Source organism: Podarcis muralis, chromosome 3 (genome assembly GCF_964188315.1).
Source record: "Podarcis muralis chromosome 3, rPodMur119.hap1.1, whole genome shotgun sequence".
Lineage (NCBI taxonomy): Eukaryota > Metazoa > Chordata > Lepidosauria > Squamata > Lacertidae > Podarcis > Podarcis muralis.
This window is the reverse complement of record NC_135657.1, coordinates 78,645,101-78,659,471: the sequence shown is the minus strand read 5'-3', so window position 1 is coordinate 78,659,471 and position 14,371 is coordinate 78,645,101. Positions and strand designations below refer to the sequence as shown.

At 41.7% G+C, this 14,371-nt stretch overlaps 1 protein-coding gene across 1 annotated transcript; it reads right to left on the bottom strand.

Moving 5' to 3' along the window:
* Positions 1–341: 341 nt before the first annotated feature.
* UBE2J1 (ubiquitin conjugating enzyme E2 J1) lies at positions 342–13,526 on the bottom strand. The gene is made up of 8 exons (XM_028722962.2): positions 13,218–13,526; positions 6,923–6,996; positions 6,550–6,681; positions 4,889–4,973; positions 4,267–4,372; positions 3,567–3,696; positions 2,996–3,130; positions 342–1,394 (listed from the first exon to the last, which is right to left on the bottom strand). The coding sequence occupies exons 1-8, from the start codon at positions 13,246–13,248 to the stop codon at positions 1,131–1,133; spliced, it is 957 nt and encodes a 318-aa protein (XP_028578795.2). The 5' UTR covers positions 13,249–13,526; the 3' UTR covers positions 342–1,130.
* Between the last annotated feature and the right edge of the window lie 845 nt (positions 13,527–14,371).

Sequence of the window (14,371 nt, the reverse complement as noted above, 5' to 3'; positions counted from 1 at the left end):
CCTACCTTCTGCAACACCTTTGCATCCTGAACAGTCACTGCTGGAGGTCAAATATCTTCCAGAGCAGCATGGTATGGGTGTGTGTGTGAAGATGTCTCAAATCAGCTGAAATGGATTTCTTACAAAAGGAGTGGCTTTTGGTGAGTTGGAGTGGTTGGGAAAGCCCATTGGACAAAGGAGCTTCCACTCATACTGAGCCTTCACTCTATTTCAGGGGTCTTTTTTGGCACTAGGTAGATTTCATAGATGATGTTAAATTAAAATATCTTGTTTTTGCTTATGGGTTTTGAAAATGCTTTAATGAGTTTTTCATTAAATGATGGGCCCATGAAACAATCATCTCAATGCATTATATATATTTCTGGAATAAGTCACAGTCAATAAGCTCTGGGTAAATATTACATATTTATAACTATTTCCAGGATCTTCAAATTTAAAAAAGCAAAATATACACAATTGAATATTAGAAAATGACATTCAAACCTCACAAAAGATTATCCTAATTTCTGGAAAATTAAAACTAAAAAGAAAAGCAAACAACATTCTGGCCCCTCTTTTTCACAGAGGATAAAAACCCTACAATTTAAGGGATTCCCCCCCCCCCAAAATTTGTTGTGTAGGAAATAAATGTACTTACAAAATATCAACAACTTCCCCTCCCTGCTCAGTTTTGTAATATTTACTATGCAAGTATACCTGCTCTTCAATTTAAGAAGTTCTTTCTCAGGCAATTTTTTATAGACACACTTGAAAATAATAATTATTTATGTTGCCACATAGCATTAAACCACAATTTTATGTGTCTATCAGTTAAAATTACCCACCAAAGCTCACAAGTGATGCATTCAGCCCTCTCACTCCTTAAATATCCTCCTAATGCAGATATATATCCTGTACATCATCTCTCCGGTTATATGCTCAGTTTGTATTAATCATTAATAGTCCATGTTCACACCAATATCAAGGTGTGCTTTTCTTGCAGATATTAATGTACCTCATGATACATTAAATTCAGACGTAAAGTGAGTAAATACAAAAAGTAATTTCATGTAAACAATCCTCATGACATATCCAACATAGAACATTTTAATAAAGAATTCAAGTCACAGTTTTTTTTAAATGACCAAAACTCATAATTCAAATATATACTCATTGGCTAGATATATACGCCTAAATATAAGAGCTGCCAGTGCTAAAACAAGGAGGAGAATCAGCGCATTTGAGCCCATGTGGTTTGTGTTGACCCTTGGCTGCTGAACCTGATTGAAGTTGGTTGAAGTCGGCACCCTTCTCTGCTGTGCACGCCGCTGGCGAGGGCTCATAGAAGTATTATTTGATGCAGGCTGGTTATGTTGTTCTTGACTTGAGCTGGCTGAGTTGGTCTGATTTTCAGACTAAAAAAATAAAGATTCTGGCTTTAATAGAACAGAATGGAATGGAACATGGAATGGAAACAAAATGCAGCTTGGCAACTTCACTGAGGCTGCCCAGTGAGCTTCATGGGTGAAAGGGGAGTTGAACCCTGATCACCCAGTTCCTAGATCAACCCTCTACCCACTACATCACACTGGTTCAGGGTTGTGCATGAACTGGAATGTCATGCTAAACCAAGAGTGGCTAGCCTGTTGTACCCATAATCTCTTGACCACTGAACATGCTGGCTGATGGGAGTTGGAGTCCAACATCATCATCCCTGTGCTGAACCATGACATAGTGTGAAAGTTTGTTTTATGTGTGTCACTCATTCCGATGACCCAACAAATGGAATAAAACTAGTGAGCTGCTAGATGAAAACAAAGTCATCTAAAGTGAGGTTAATCAAACTATTACTGACTCTCCCCCCTTCTCAGCACAAAATACAATTAATATTACTGGTGAGTGAAATAGATATGCTTAAGAAGACAAACCATATACTCAAGAACTATGAAACTTGCAGGGGGGGGGGCAGGAATAAAATCACAAACTCTGTAAGAATCTGACAGAGGGGAAATTGTTGGGGAAATCTGCATAATATTAGCATGCCTGTATTTCTAAATAGCTGGAAAATACTCATCACCAAGCAACAGATGGTCTGACGCGATTTGACAGGATTTTTAAAAACCAATCTGCAGCTCCATCAACCTTTAAAACACACACACACCACACACACACAAGCTTAACTAGGATTTGTCTACAATTTGTCGGTGAATTTAGATTGCATCCACAGCAGTCATAGAAGCAGCTGCCCTGTCACAATACCAGGCCTCAGTTACTTCCAAAGTGGATGGGTTATATAAGCACTCTTCTTGGCTATATTAATATGTCATAATTAAGCAAACAATTATTTAAAATGGTCAGAATTAATACTGCCCTTTATGTAGTCAAATTTACTTGAGAGATTATAAACAAAAAGGAACATGATAAGCATATTTAATAGAATAAAAGCTGCAAATCACTAAAGAGCAGGGCCTCTATTTGCTTTGGTTTATATAAGTCTCTCAGGCTTAGGGATAAAACAAGTGTGGCTCTGGGGGCAAGTCCATATCACTGCTGCAAATAAATTACCTTCTGTACAAGGACCATTTAGATTCAAAGTCAGGATATTCTCTCTCTCTATATATATATCTCCTTAGCTTACAAAGATGTTTAAATTGGATTTTGATAGAAAAGTTAAAATAATATAGTAAGCAAGGCCAGAACTAAAATAACTGATGAAAAGGATTTTCTACGGGCCAACAGCTCTAAAAAATCATACACAGTAAAAGCCTACTTATGTCTATCAAGATATAAACCTCATTGAATTTAAAGGAACTTACTCTCAGGTAAATCTGCATGGAGCTGCAGTGACAAAAGGCAACAGATGAGTAAAGGAAGGTGACAGGACTTCAGGAATAGTAGTTTTACTGGAATGCTAATAAGCTTTTTAAAATGCTCTAAAGTGACATCCTATCAATATTATTTGGATTGTCCAAGTCTTTGCCTTCATTTGTTTTTCTCAGATTTATGAAACACCTACCACTTCATTTGGGGTGGTGTCCTGGAATGCTAGAGTTGTACTTTCTTGTTGGTGTTCAGGTGAACTGGGCAAGTGGTTAAATCCCGATAAGTCTGCAGGTTCAGCAACAGATTTCCTAGATGAGTTAACTTCAGCCTTAAGAGGACAAAACAGCACAAATGGTACATCAGTTAAAAACTCTAATCAGGCATGTTATATAATGCATCTTCTCTCTTCTCTAGCATTATTTATTCAATTGTTATTAAACAAGTGCACACACACTGTGTGCAATGTTATTTCCAGGGCAAGTGTCTTCTCAATTTATGCCTGAAATTCTGGACCTAAGCTGAGATGCTTACATCTTTTGGTTGCCAAAGCACAGTACAACCAATAATTCTGAAACCCACCGAATAAACTGTGAAGCCATAAATACAGCAGTATGGCCAACCCACCACATAATCAATCAACTACTGCTGCCTCCATTCTTTCCAAGTGAACTGTGACCTGGCTAGCTGCACCAACCAACCTACTCTAGGTATGGTCCTATTCAAATTAATTGGGGAGGGGGGGAAACAGCAAATAGTTAGACAACCTTGAAACTAATTTGTCTGGCAAGTTCCTTAGCCTCTTTGTCAGCTTGGCTTGAAGCACTTCCAGATGTTAATGGCAAGAGGGCTTCCTTCATAAGTGATCCACATCCTTCACAATAGAAATCCTGAGACCTGGAAAGTAACAAAAGTTTATACACTAATTTAATTGAACCACCAAGAGTGATCAAGATATCCAGCATTCTTAATGAATCTACACATGTACGAAATTATAACGTCCGCCATAGATCTACCAGCACAATTGCTATTAAATTTTGCTATCTATTAGCTCCACGGTGCATTCTTGACAATAACATATTTGCGGTAAGAAAACAAAACACAAGTGACTAAATGTTTTGCTCTTAAATATTTATTTAATAAAGAACATGCAAAAATAAGAATAGCTGACACCTGATCCTTTGCATGTTTATTCAGAGGCAAATCCAGATGTTCAGTGTAAGCATTCATAGGATTGTCCTCTAAGCTAAGAACAGAATGCACAAAATAAATGAAGGTGACCATCCTGAGCAAAGTGGGACAAATGTCTGGGTAAATATGCTTATGAATGCAATGTAACATACTGAGCATTATACACTAGCAAATAATATGATTTACCTAGCCAACTTAAGAGGAACACAGGAATAAGATTCAGAAATAAGATTCAACCAAAAAAAAAAAAAATTAGTCACAAAAACAAACCCTTACTTCTTAGCAAGTGCTCTTCTTTCCTCAGGGGTATAGTCTAGAGACCCTATGGCTCCCTCCCCTTTCGTTGGCATAAATCCAATAATAGCAAGCAATGCAGTTCTTACTGTGATCAAAAAAGAAGAGGGGTGCAGGTTAAGTACTAAATAGGGGAGGGGGAGAAAACTACTTAACATACAAATTTATAATAGGTAATTTAAAAAAAAAAAAGCCCAAGGTAATGCAAAATATATTAAATCCTGCCCCCAATGTCCAACACATGCCTGAAGAGAAGCAGGAATGTCACATAACATTTAAAAGGAAAGATCTGCTGTTGAATGTAGCACAGCGATCTTACAGTGGTACCTCGGTTTACGAACTTAATCCGTTCCAGAAGTCCGTTCTTAAACCGAAACCGTTCTTAAACCGAGGCGTGCTTTCCCTAATGAGGCCTCCCACTGCTATCTTCCCACCATACAGATTCTGTTCTTAGACCACGGTAAAAGTTCACAAACCAGGACACTACTTCTGGTTTTGTGGAGCTTGTAAACTAAATCGTTCATAAACAGGACTGTTCTTAAACCGAGGTAACACTGTATTTGTGTACTGAGGCCCTTTGCTGCCAACAATAGCTGATACTTACTGCTCCATGATGGTTGCCATGTTTCAGGATGATGCCCTGAGATGCTTAAGCAGATTTTCTTTCCCACTTCAAACCTGCCATTAGCCTTAAATGGGCACATAAGAAAGAAAGATAAAGAAAAATAATACTATGTAAATCAAACCATTTTCATAAGTCAAGATTCAATTAGCTTGAAGAGAATACAGGATCTTTGGAATACCGTACAATTGTACAGTCAACATTCTGTAATTGAATGTTACTGAAAAGAAACTTGAAGTCTCAGCTATAGCAGAATTATTTTAGTCGTGCTCAAAGAACAGAGTATTCCCAAAGATTGATGAAGCTACAGTCAAAGGTTTACCCAAACCACCTCTAAAAAAGGAACTCACACAAACATGAGTGCTGGAAGGAAGACCGCTCTCTGCCGCAAGGCCCATTTCCACCTGGCATAGGGGCAGGGCCCAGACTCACCCTGAACAGCCAAAAGAGGCTCCTGGGAGGCCACTGGGACATTGCGGGAACAACTCTTGGTTTGCGGCAACTGGCAAAAAAGTTTTTTATGGTTCTAATTTTCGTTCCTCTGTTTTGTTTTTGTCAGGTTGGTGTTAGTTAAATGTTTAGTTGGAGCCGGTGGTTATTTTAATTTGGGCATAAGTGTAAACTGGTGGTTCTTCTTCTTGTTGTTGTTGTTGTTGTTGTAAACTGGTTGTTGTTGTTGTCTATTGATTTATTAGTTTGTTTGTTGCTTGTATAGGAAATTTTGTTTTTTAATGTTTGATTTTTGTTGTGTTTTTATATATGTTGTAAGCCACCTAGAGTGGCTGGGGAAACCCAGCCAGATAGGCAGGAGATCGGGAGATAGATAGCCCTGATACAGTTTGCTCTTTTTTGAATACAGCAGATTCTCTCAAGATCTCATCTTCAGTCCATGTTGTGTCTCTGTTTGTCTAAACAATCCGCATAACCAACAGGACTGCAGTCACATAGGCTGCTCTAAGTCACATCAAAATGCTCCTCCAGTTTAATTTATTGACCAAAATATTAAGGTAATCCAGTACTAGCCTACAGTTATTAATCATAGCAACTAAACACAATTATGCACACATCCACCCCACCTCACCCCCTCACACAAGGAGGGAAATCATTTTTCTTGTTTTGATGTATGTAGCATTCTTGGTGCATGCATTGAAAAACAGCTTCAAATATTAGGAATAGTGGAAAATTCATAACTAGTAATTTTGTTAAGTTATACAGTAAACTGAACAAAAAACAGTAGTGATGTTTTGAAGACTAGTGGACATAAATCCTTTTTTTTTAATGTAACTATTAAAACTCTCAAAACAAATAGGAGAAAAATCCTGAATGGTACTGAGCATATTCTACTGTTGCCAAGCCTTCTCCAAATCACTTAAAACATTCCATTTCTCAAAACACCCTGAACAACATGCCTCACAGAGTTCAGAACAGAACACAATTCATTTTTCTTGGGACCTTTCTAATGCTCCCTGCATAAAGTCTAGAAGTTAAGTTCCAGTTTGCCTAACTGGATACAAAGAGAAAGGCTAAAAAACCAGGGGTCTATATTTGCTTACACCTTTTTAAAAATATCATTTAAGGAGACCAAATTTCTGATGTAGATCTAACCAAGTGCTTATGCTGTTATGAATGAGAAACAATCTTACCGTTAAGAGAATAATACTTGGTGGTTTCATAGGATACTCTGGTGGTAGTACTATTCTTCCATGATAAACTCCACCATCAAAATCTGAATCTGGAGGACCTCTGACAGTGAAATGCCACTCAAAAAGATTGTCCTACAAGCAACCAAATATACAGAAATACATTGAATATAATAGCAACAGGAGGACATGATGGGGGAGAACAGAGGCCATGAGCTGGGAGCCCTCACATATTCATGCTAAGCCATGGGCTTAGTGTTATAGTCAAACCAGCTCAATGTGCTTTTCATAATAACTGCAAATACAATGAAAGAGAGACTGGTCAAGGTAAGCATTGCTGTTGTGAATTTATTTATCAGAATGACCACATGCTAACCTCTAAGGGCTGTGCATGATAATGATCTGTTGGATCCTTCAGTTCTGCAGCTTCTTTCATTAAACGTTTTACAGCTGAAAGAAAAGAAAAGAAAGGAAAAAACACAGTAAGTGATTTCAGTATCAAAAACTTATAGCCGATAGGCCTCGGCGATATATCTATATATTGCTCAGGACCGGTATTAGGGGAGGAGATATTCAGGAGAGGTGGTGCTTTCACCAGCGATATACCGCTGAGTGAAACCAACATCATGGTCTGCCCTCATACTGTTGCAGATGGAGAAACAAGCTGCATTGCCAAGACACAATACACCTTGTTCTTCCCTCTGCTTCAACAAGCCCCATGTCTATCCGGCTTGAGCATGCTGGTGGGACATGGGGCTTGCTCAGCTGGGGGGTGAGATGGCTCAAAGAAGCACTCCTGCCCCCCAGATGAGCCTCACTAGTGCCCCTTGCCTGTCTCCAGGCAGCAGCAGAAACTGCCTCCGCTGCCTCGGGACCCGGGGGGGGGGGGGGGAGGCACGAACGGGCTGCTTCTTTCTCCCCAAGGGAGAGACAGCCCACCTGTGCCTCTCGCTCATCCCAAGGTGGTGGAGGATACTGCCTCAGCTGCTTGGGATGGTTGGGGTGGGAAAGGGAACAGCAAAACAAGACATGAAGTTTTAATATAGCAAGAAATTATAGAATATATCAGTTAAAAGGCAGTAAGACAGAATAGGTGTTTTGAAGTCCAGTCACCCATCTGAAAAAGGAGAAAAACTAAAGAAATGTGAAGGTTTGTTATTTCAGTAAATATATTTGTATGTATCTCAAAGGAAGATTTTTTTTTTTAAGGAGAAAGGTGCTTCCGAGTACATTTGTAAAATCAAAGTAGGTTACATATCCAGTACAAAGTGACAGAAAACAAAGCAATTGTTCGGGATCTAAGAAGCCGTGTGCTTAAAGAGGATCTATGCATAAAGGGATTGTTGAGATCTCCTTTAGTCTGAGTTCAAATGTTATGCCAAACGGCTGACCTTCAGCAGCAGCTTTTCAGCGAAAGGGGTGGGAATGAGGGGCTGCAATAAGAGGCCTGAAAAAAAATCTGATGGAAGCATAGAACACCAAACTAACTTGTATGGATCTTAACCATAATTATCCATCAGATTTATCTTGATTCTAATTTAATGCCCCTGTTTCAAACGCATATTCATGTAGACATGCACTACTGATTTAGTATGCAATTCACCAGACTCAGTTACTACTAAAACAAGTGTATATAATAACATGTCTAATATAGTAATTTTTGAAATGGCAAGGGCAAGAAGCAGGCTTTGCAAGGGCAAAAGAAGTTGCAAGGCAAGGACAAGAGCTTCTGAGCAATACTGATGAACTGTTTTGCTTTTCACAATTTATGTAAGTTGGACTGCTAACATCAGAACGTCACTTCACCTCAGAGGGGAGGCTGCCACCTACTGGATTAAAAACACTCCCACCTTCATTTTATAGATTACAAAATGTGAAATTTTAACAGGCCACCTAAAATTATACATTAAACAAATATAAAGACTCGGGCACAATCCTTTGAAAACAAATTTCGGTAGTGGTCATTATTATATTTCACTGGAGTACTTTTATCTCCAACCATTGGCAAGCATTTGATTAAAAGGACCCTATCAGGATGGACTGCAGTTTTAGCTGCACCCTAGATCCCTAGATGCTGGTGGCGCTGTGGTCTCAACCACTGAGCCTTGGGCTTGCCGATCCAAAGGTCAGCGGTTCGAATCCCCGCGATGGGGTGAGCTCCCGTTGCTCGGTCCCAGCTCCTGCCAACTTAGCAGTTCAAAAGCATGGCAAAAAGTGCAAGTAGATTAATAGGTACCGCTCCAGTAGGAAGGTAAAGGGCGTTTCTGTGCGCTGCTCTGGTGTTGGTGTTCTGTTGTGCCAGAAGCGGCTTAGTAATGCTGGCCACATGACCCGGAAAAACTGTCTGCGGAGCGGAGAAACGCCGGCTACCTTGGCCTGTAAAGCAAGATGAGCGCTGCAACCCCAGAGTCATTTGCAACTGGACTTAACTGTCAGGGGTCCCTTTACCTTTAGACCACTGTAGCAGATGACATGCCCGCAATGCCAAAACAGTATGGTGATTTTAAAAATACGCAGTAAAGAATACTTTTATCATTCTTGTGGAGAGAAAAAAAATCTTAAGCAAGCATTGGGCCATTTACCTATCAGACTGTTTAATGCAGTGTATATGTATAAACAGAGACAAATTTCTTATTATTTTATTTATTAAACACAAGGACACATGTTTTTCTTTGCTTCTCATTTCTGTCTCTGAAGAGATTAGTGAGCAAGATTTAAGTGCAGTTTTGTATTTCCAAAGTGCCTGCCATAATTTATTGCTTCTTTGTCCCAGCAGGGTTCAGTGTAACCTAATATAGTTCTAATCTAATTAAGTCTGCAATATCTTCCTTTATCACCATCTTAAGCCTGAAACAAAGTATAGTATACATATTTCTATAAATCTGCAAAATAATCCTAAAATACATTTATTCAATAGTGACTTTGAGTAATACTCTTATGACTTGCAGGCATGAAATTTATATTCAGCTTTAAAAAAATTATGTCTACTCTTTGTCTCTATTCTTGCATCTCCCTTGAAATGTTCCATTCTTTCATTCTTCTGTCCTACCTTGACTGAGTTGAGTATACAGGGGAAGAGAACAATTCCAATTAATTTCCAGGGGCAAGGAAGATATTTGCACTGAGCTATCCTTTAAAAAGTAATCTATATGTATGAAAAGTGATGTGCCTAATCACATCTGAACTGTGAAGGACAAGAATGCAACTTTGCATTCTACTCTGTATAGTGTCTACTCTGGAGCTAGTCACAAAGGAATCCTCTGTGCAATTACTCAGAAATAACTGTTTAATAATAATAATAATAATAATAATAATAATAATAATAATAATAATAAATTATTTATACCCCGCCCATCTGGCTGGGTTTCCCCAGCCACTCTGGGCAGCTTCCAACAAAATATTAAAATACAATAGTCTGTTAAACATTAAAAGCTTTCCTAAACACGGCTGCCTTCAGTGCAGGACTTATTCCTTGGTAACTGTGTAGGGTATATTAAATGCAGAGAACCATGTAGAGGAATGGCACTGACTGTGAAGGCTGTATTGCAGAAGGGTTCGCTTTTTTAAAAAAATTGTACTTAGGTACTTCCAACATTTCTGGCAAGAGGCTGAATGTGACCCACCAGGCCTCTCTGTCCAGTTCTCAGGACTCTCCCCAGGTCACAGTCACCACTGCTCTGCACTCTCCTTGAGAGCTTTCGCATGGCTGGAATGTGTCTGTGAGCTGTGATACTGCCTCATGCCTGGATGAAGGATGAGGAGAGTTGCATGAGTAGAAATTTCTGACTGTTTTGGGAATGGAATGCAGCCTACTGTACAAAGTTAAGAATCACACCCCTTGCTTTGCCCACTCTTGCATCTAGCAACACCCACTGTCCTCCGGACACCAGAATGTTGCATCCAATCACGTATTATCCACAGTAGACCCACTGAAAGTAATGACCTTAAGTCAGTCAGGGTTCCCTACCTCTGGTATACTAAACATTAAAAACCCACTTCAGATACAAAATGCCACTACATTTTCAGGTATGTCTCAAATGCATTCATTTGTCACCCAGAAAGCATCATGATTTAAGCTAGCTTTGTGGTCCTCCACGCTACCACAAATTGTTGGTGTTCTGATAACTTTTGAGAACTGTGTGACTGCAGACTTCCTTGCAACATACTTCATAAAGTGCTGGATACACTGAAGGCAGCGAGTGCATAAAGGATATGCAAACAGAGGGTTCATTTGAAACAATCTTCTAGGCCTATGGTAGCAGCATATAATCTTTTCTTTCAGTCAGACTAGAAAGAACCTACCACCACCTTGGCTCAAAGGTTCATGTGAAATCTGGCAGCTGCTAAACTCAAGTCTATATCAGCTATTTCCATGCAGGCACAAATAGTCTTAAAAATCACAGTGGGGATTGAGTACAAAAGCTAATCAGATCTGAGCTCAGCACATGCTGAGCAGCATCTTTTCCTATGAGCCTATGTATGGGAGTATGAGCCTATGGCAGGGAAGCCAAAGACAGCTCATACTAACCAAAGCCTCAGCTACCACAAGCTCAAAAGGCCCACTAGCCAAACTGCATGTGATGTTTGGTCACATGTGTTTGCCTTGCAGTTTTTTCTATAACAAAATACAGTCATAAAGGCTGCAATTTAAGGGAAAGACAAACAAGTGGCTGGATATAGGAGGTTCATCTCTCTTTCTCTTTGGATGGTTTTCTACTCAAAATCTTCCCACTTCCATGTTGGCCAGGTAATATTTAGCAAATCAAAATGTACTAGATCTTGTACTAGAAGTACATAAATAAAGTTTCAAAATGGCCACTTTCCAGGTTGCAATTAGTTATGTCCATTGTGTGGAGCTTCAGTATTCACAATGTATCCATTATGTAATACACTAGAGCATGAGTCACCATCATTGAACTCATGGGTGCACCTGCAGAAGCCTTTGCCAGTGCCTACAAGGTCCAGGTTCCCCCACCAATTTTTTCTTATTGGGGGGCCTTTATAATTGGGGAAAGAAGAATAAACCCTCCACAAGTATGGACCCCCATGCTAAATCCCCATCCCTGTTGCAGTTTCACTTGAAATATATATTCTATTATAGTCAACAGAATGCCTTTTTCAAGTCTAGTCATGACTTGACTGGGCATGATCTTGAAGCTGGGGAGGGACAATTAACTCTTGCCTTGCCAGCTGCACTCTCCAGGAAGATTGCTTCCCCCCCAATTAGACTTAGAGGAAGGGGGAGTTAAAACATTTTTTCAAGCCTAATTGCTGTCGGGAGTGGGATGGGGTGGGGAGAGTATGAGTGCACATGTTTCTGTATGGTTGTGGTGCATGTGTGGTGCCCATAACAGTTTCTCAAGCCTGCAAATGTGTCCACAGGCTCAAAAAGGCTGGCAACCACTGCTGGAGTCTGACCAAATTCCACATTATCAACATCAATTGTGACTATAGCGGTTGCCACATACTTAAGTGATCTTGTGATTGTTTCTTCAGGTGTTCATTTACCATGTCTCTGCTCAAACAGCTTTTCATAACACTGCACTGGCAAAATTACACGTGAACTGAGGCTGTGTACACACCTCAGAGAGCTGTCATTCTTAGCAACCTTAATGAACTACAGTTCCTAGGATGGGGGGGGGGGCAGGGAGAGAATGTGCTATAAATGTGTTGTGTATGCAGCTAGAGTTAAACACCTTTCACCTGTAACTAAACAGACTAGCATCTCCTTTGCACAGAGAAGGTTCCTGGTTCAATCCCTAAGATCCCTAGGTAGGGATGGGAGAGGCCTCTATTTGAAATCTGGCAGAGCAGCTGCCAGTCAGTGTAGATACTGCTGAGCTAGATGGGACCAATGTTCTGACTCAGTATAAGACATGTATATGTACCATAAGACAAACAGAGCAACTCAACGTGCATACCAATTTGGTCATGTGAACTGACAGTGTGATGGTGTGGAGTTTTTTCCTGCCCCATCCCCCGATTTAAAAAATAATAATTTAAGAACAAGCATCCTTCAGGCAAGAAAACACACACACACACTGCAAGCTTATATGGAGATGAGTGTTAGGTACACGTGTGCCAGAAGAACCGGAAATATGCTTGATCCAAAATAGACGCAGAAGATACTTATGGAGCCACAAGACATGAGCTGGGGGTGGGGAGCTCTGGACTGGGGCAGGAATGCCCCCCCAACCCCCAGCCCTGAGCAACTGAAAGACAAAACAACAACAACAACCCTCCCTCCACCCCAGTGACACGAATAACCTCTGTTTTCCAAGCCGTCTCCTCGTCACCCTCTTGGGGAATCGAAACTGAAGGAGGCGAGAGAAACGTCTCCCTTGAGCTGAAGCATCGCCGAAGAAGCGCAAGGGCAGCACCCACTGAGGGGCCATAACCATAACAATACATAAAGCAAAATGACTCCCCCCGCCCTCCATTCCTCCTGCCAGGCACTTTGCGGCAGCGGACGGAGGAGGCCGGGGAGAGAGCCGGTGGCCTTGGCCTAGCCGAGCATCCGAACCAGGGGCTCGCGTGATGCTGGATCCTAACTCCCGCAGTGCCATCTCCCAGGGAAGGCCACGAAAGGACCGTCTCGGACCCCCTCCCTTAAAAAAAAAAAAAGATGAAACCCTTCGCAATTCTCCCCCCGCCCCTTCCCCACAACTCACCGGGGCTTTTGAGGTTGTAGCGAGTCTCCATGGCGGCGGCCGCGATGCCTCTTCCCTCTCCCGCCCTCCTTCGCCCGTCCCTTCCCGGACTCCGCCGGGGCCACGTAAGGCTTGTTCCTTCGGCCGGGCGGAGAACAGCAACGCCGGCGGCGAGGCGAGACCGTGGAAGGGGCGGGAGGCGGCGCAGGAGGAGGCAGCCGCCCGCCCTTCGTTTCTTCGCAGGCTGCCGGGAAACTCCCCCTGACGTGGCGGCGGCGACTCGGAGGAGGACGGAGCCGCCTCCCCTTTGCTTCACCTTCCCGAAGGGGGCAGCGGCAGGCGGCCCTCAGGATGCCACTCCCGGCTTGCCCTTGCCGCTTCGTTCAGGTCTCCGGCACCTCCCCTTGACCATCACCCCTCCATTTACTGATCCGGAGTAAACTAATCTGGAGTAATTGCCACAACCCCAGCTACCCACTCAGCACTCGCTAAGAGGGTTACGGTCTTCTCTACACCCATTAGTAGTATATTGGGGAGAGGAGAAGACACACACCCACATCCCGCACGCACACAACCAAGCCAACTCTGAACAAGTTCGGTTCAAGGTATGTTGGATCCCGAGACATGAAATCAGATATGGTGAGGATATGCGCGCGCTCTTTCTCTCTCTCTCTATATATATTAAAAATCCTTATAAATCTGCTTCTCCCAATCCTGCCTGCCCACCTTGCAACTTGAAATGGAAAGCACTCTTTGTGCATCTTCCTGGTTCTAAGACAAGGCATCTAAAAAGCTGCAATCCCGCTTACCTAGATGAGATCATAGGATTGCACTGCAAAAGTTGTTTTGCTAAATTCAAAACCAAATTAATGTAATTTAATCCAGAAGATGGGTCATAATCACTGCTAATCTCACTACCTAGACTGTCATTAATACTTCATTGTGAGAACACACCTTTTTATTTACCAGTAAACTATAGTTTCTGTGCGCTGCTCTGGTTCGCCAGAAGCGGCTTAGTCATGCTGGCCACATGACCTGGAAGCTGTATGCCGGCTCCCTCGGCCAATAAAGCAAGATGAGCGCCACAACCCCAGAGTCGGTCACGACTGGACCTAATGGTCAGGGGTCCCTTTACCTTTACCCAGACTATAGAGCAATGGGATGCAAGAGAGCAG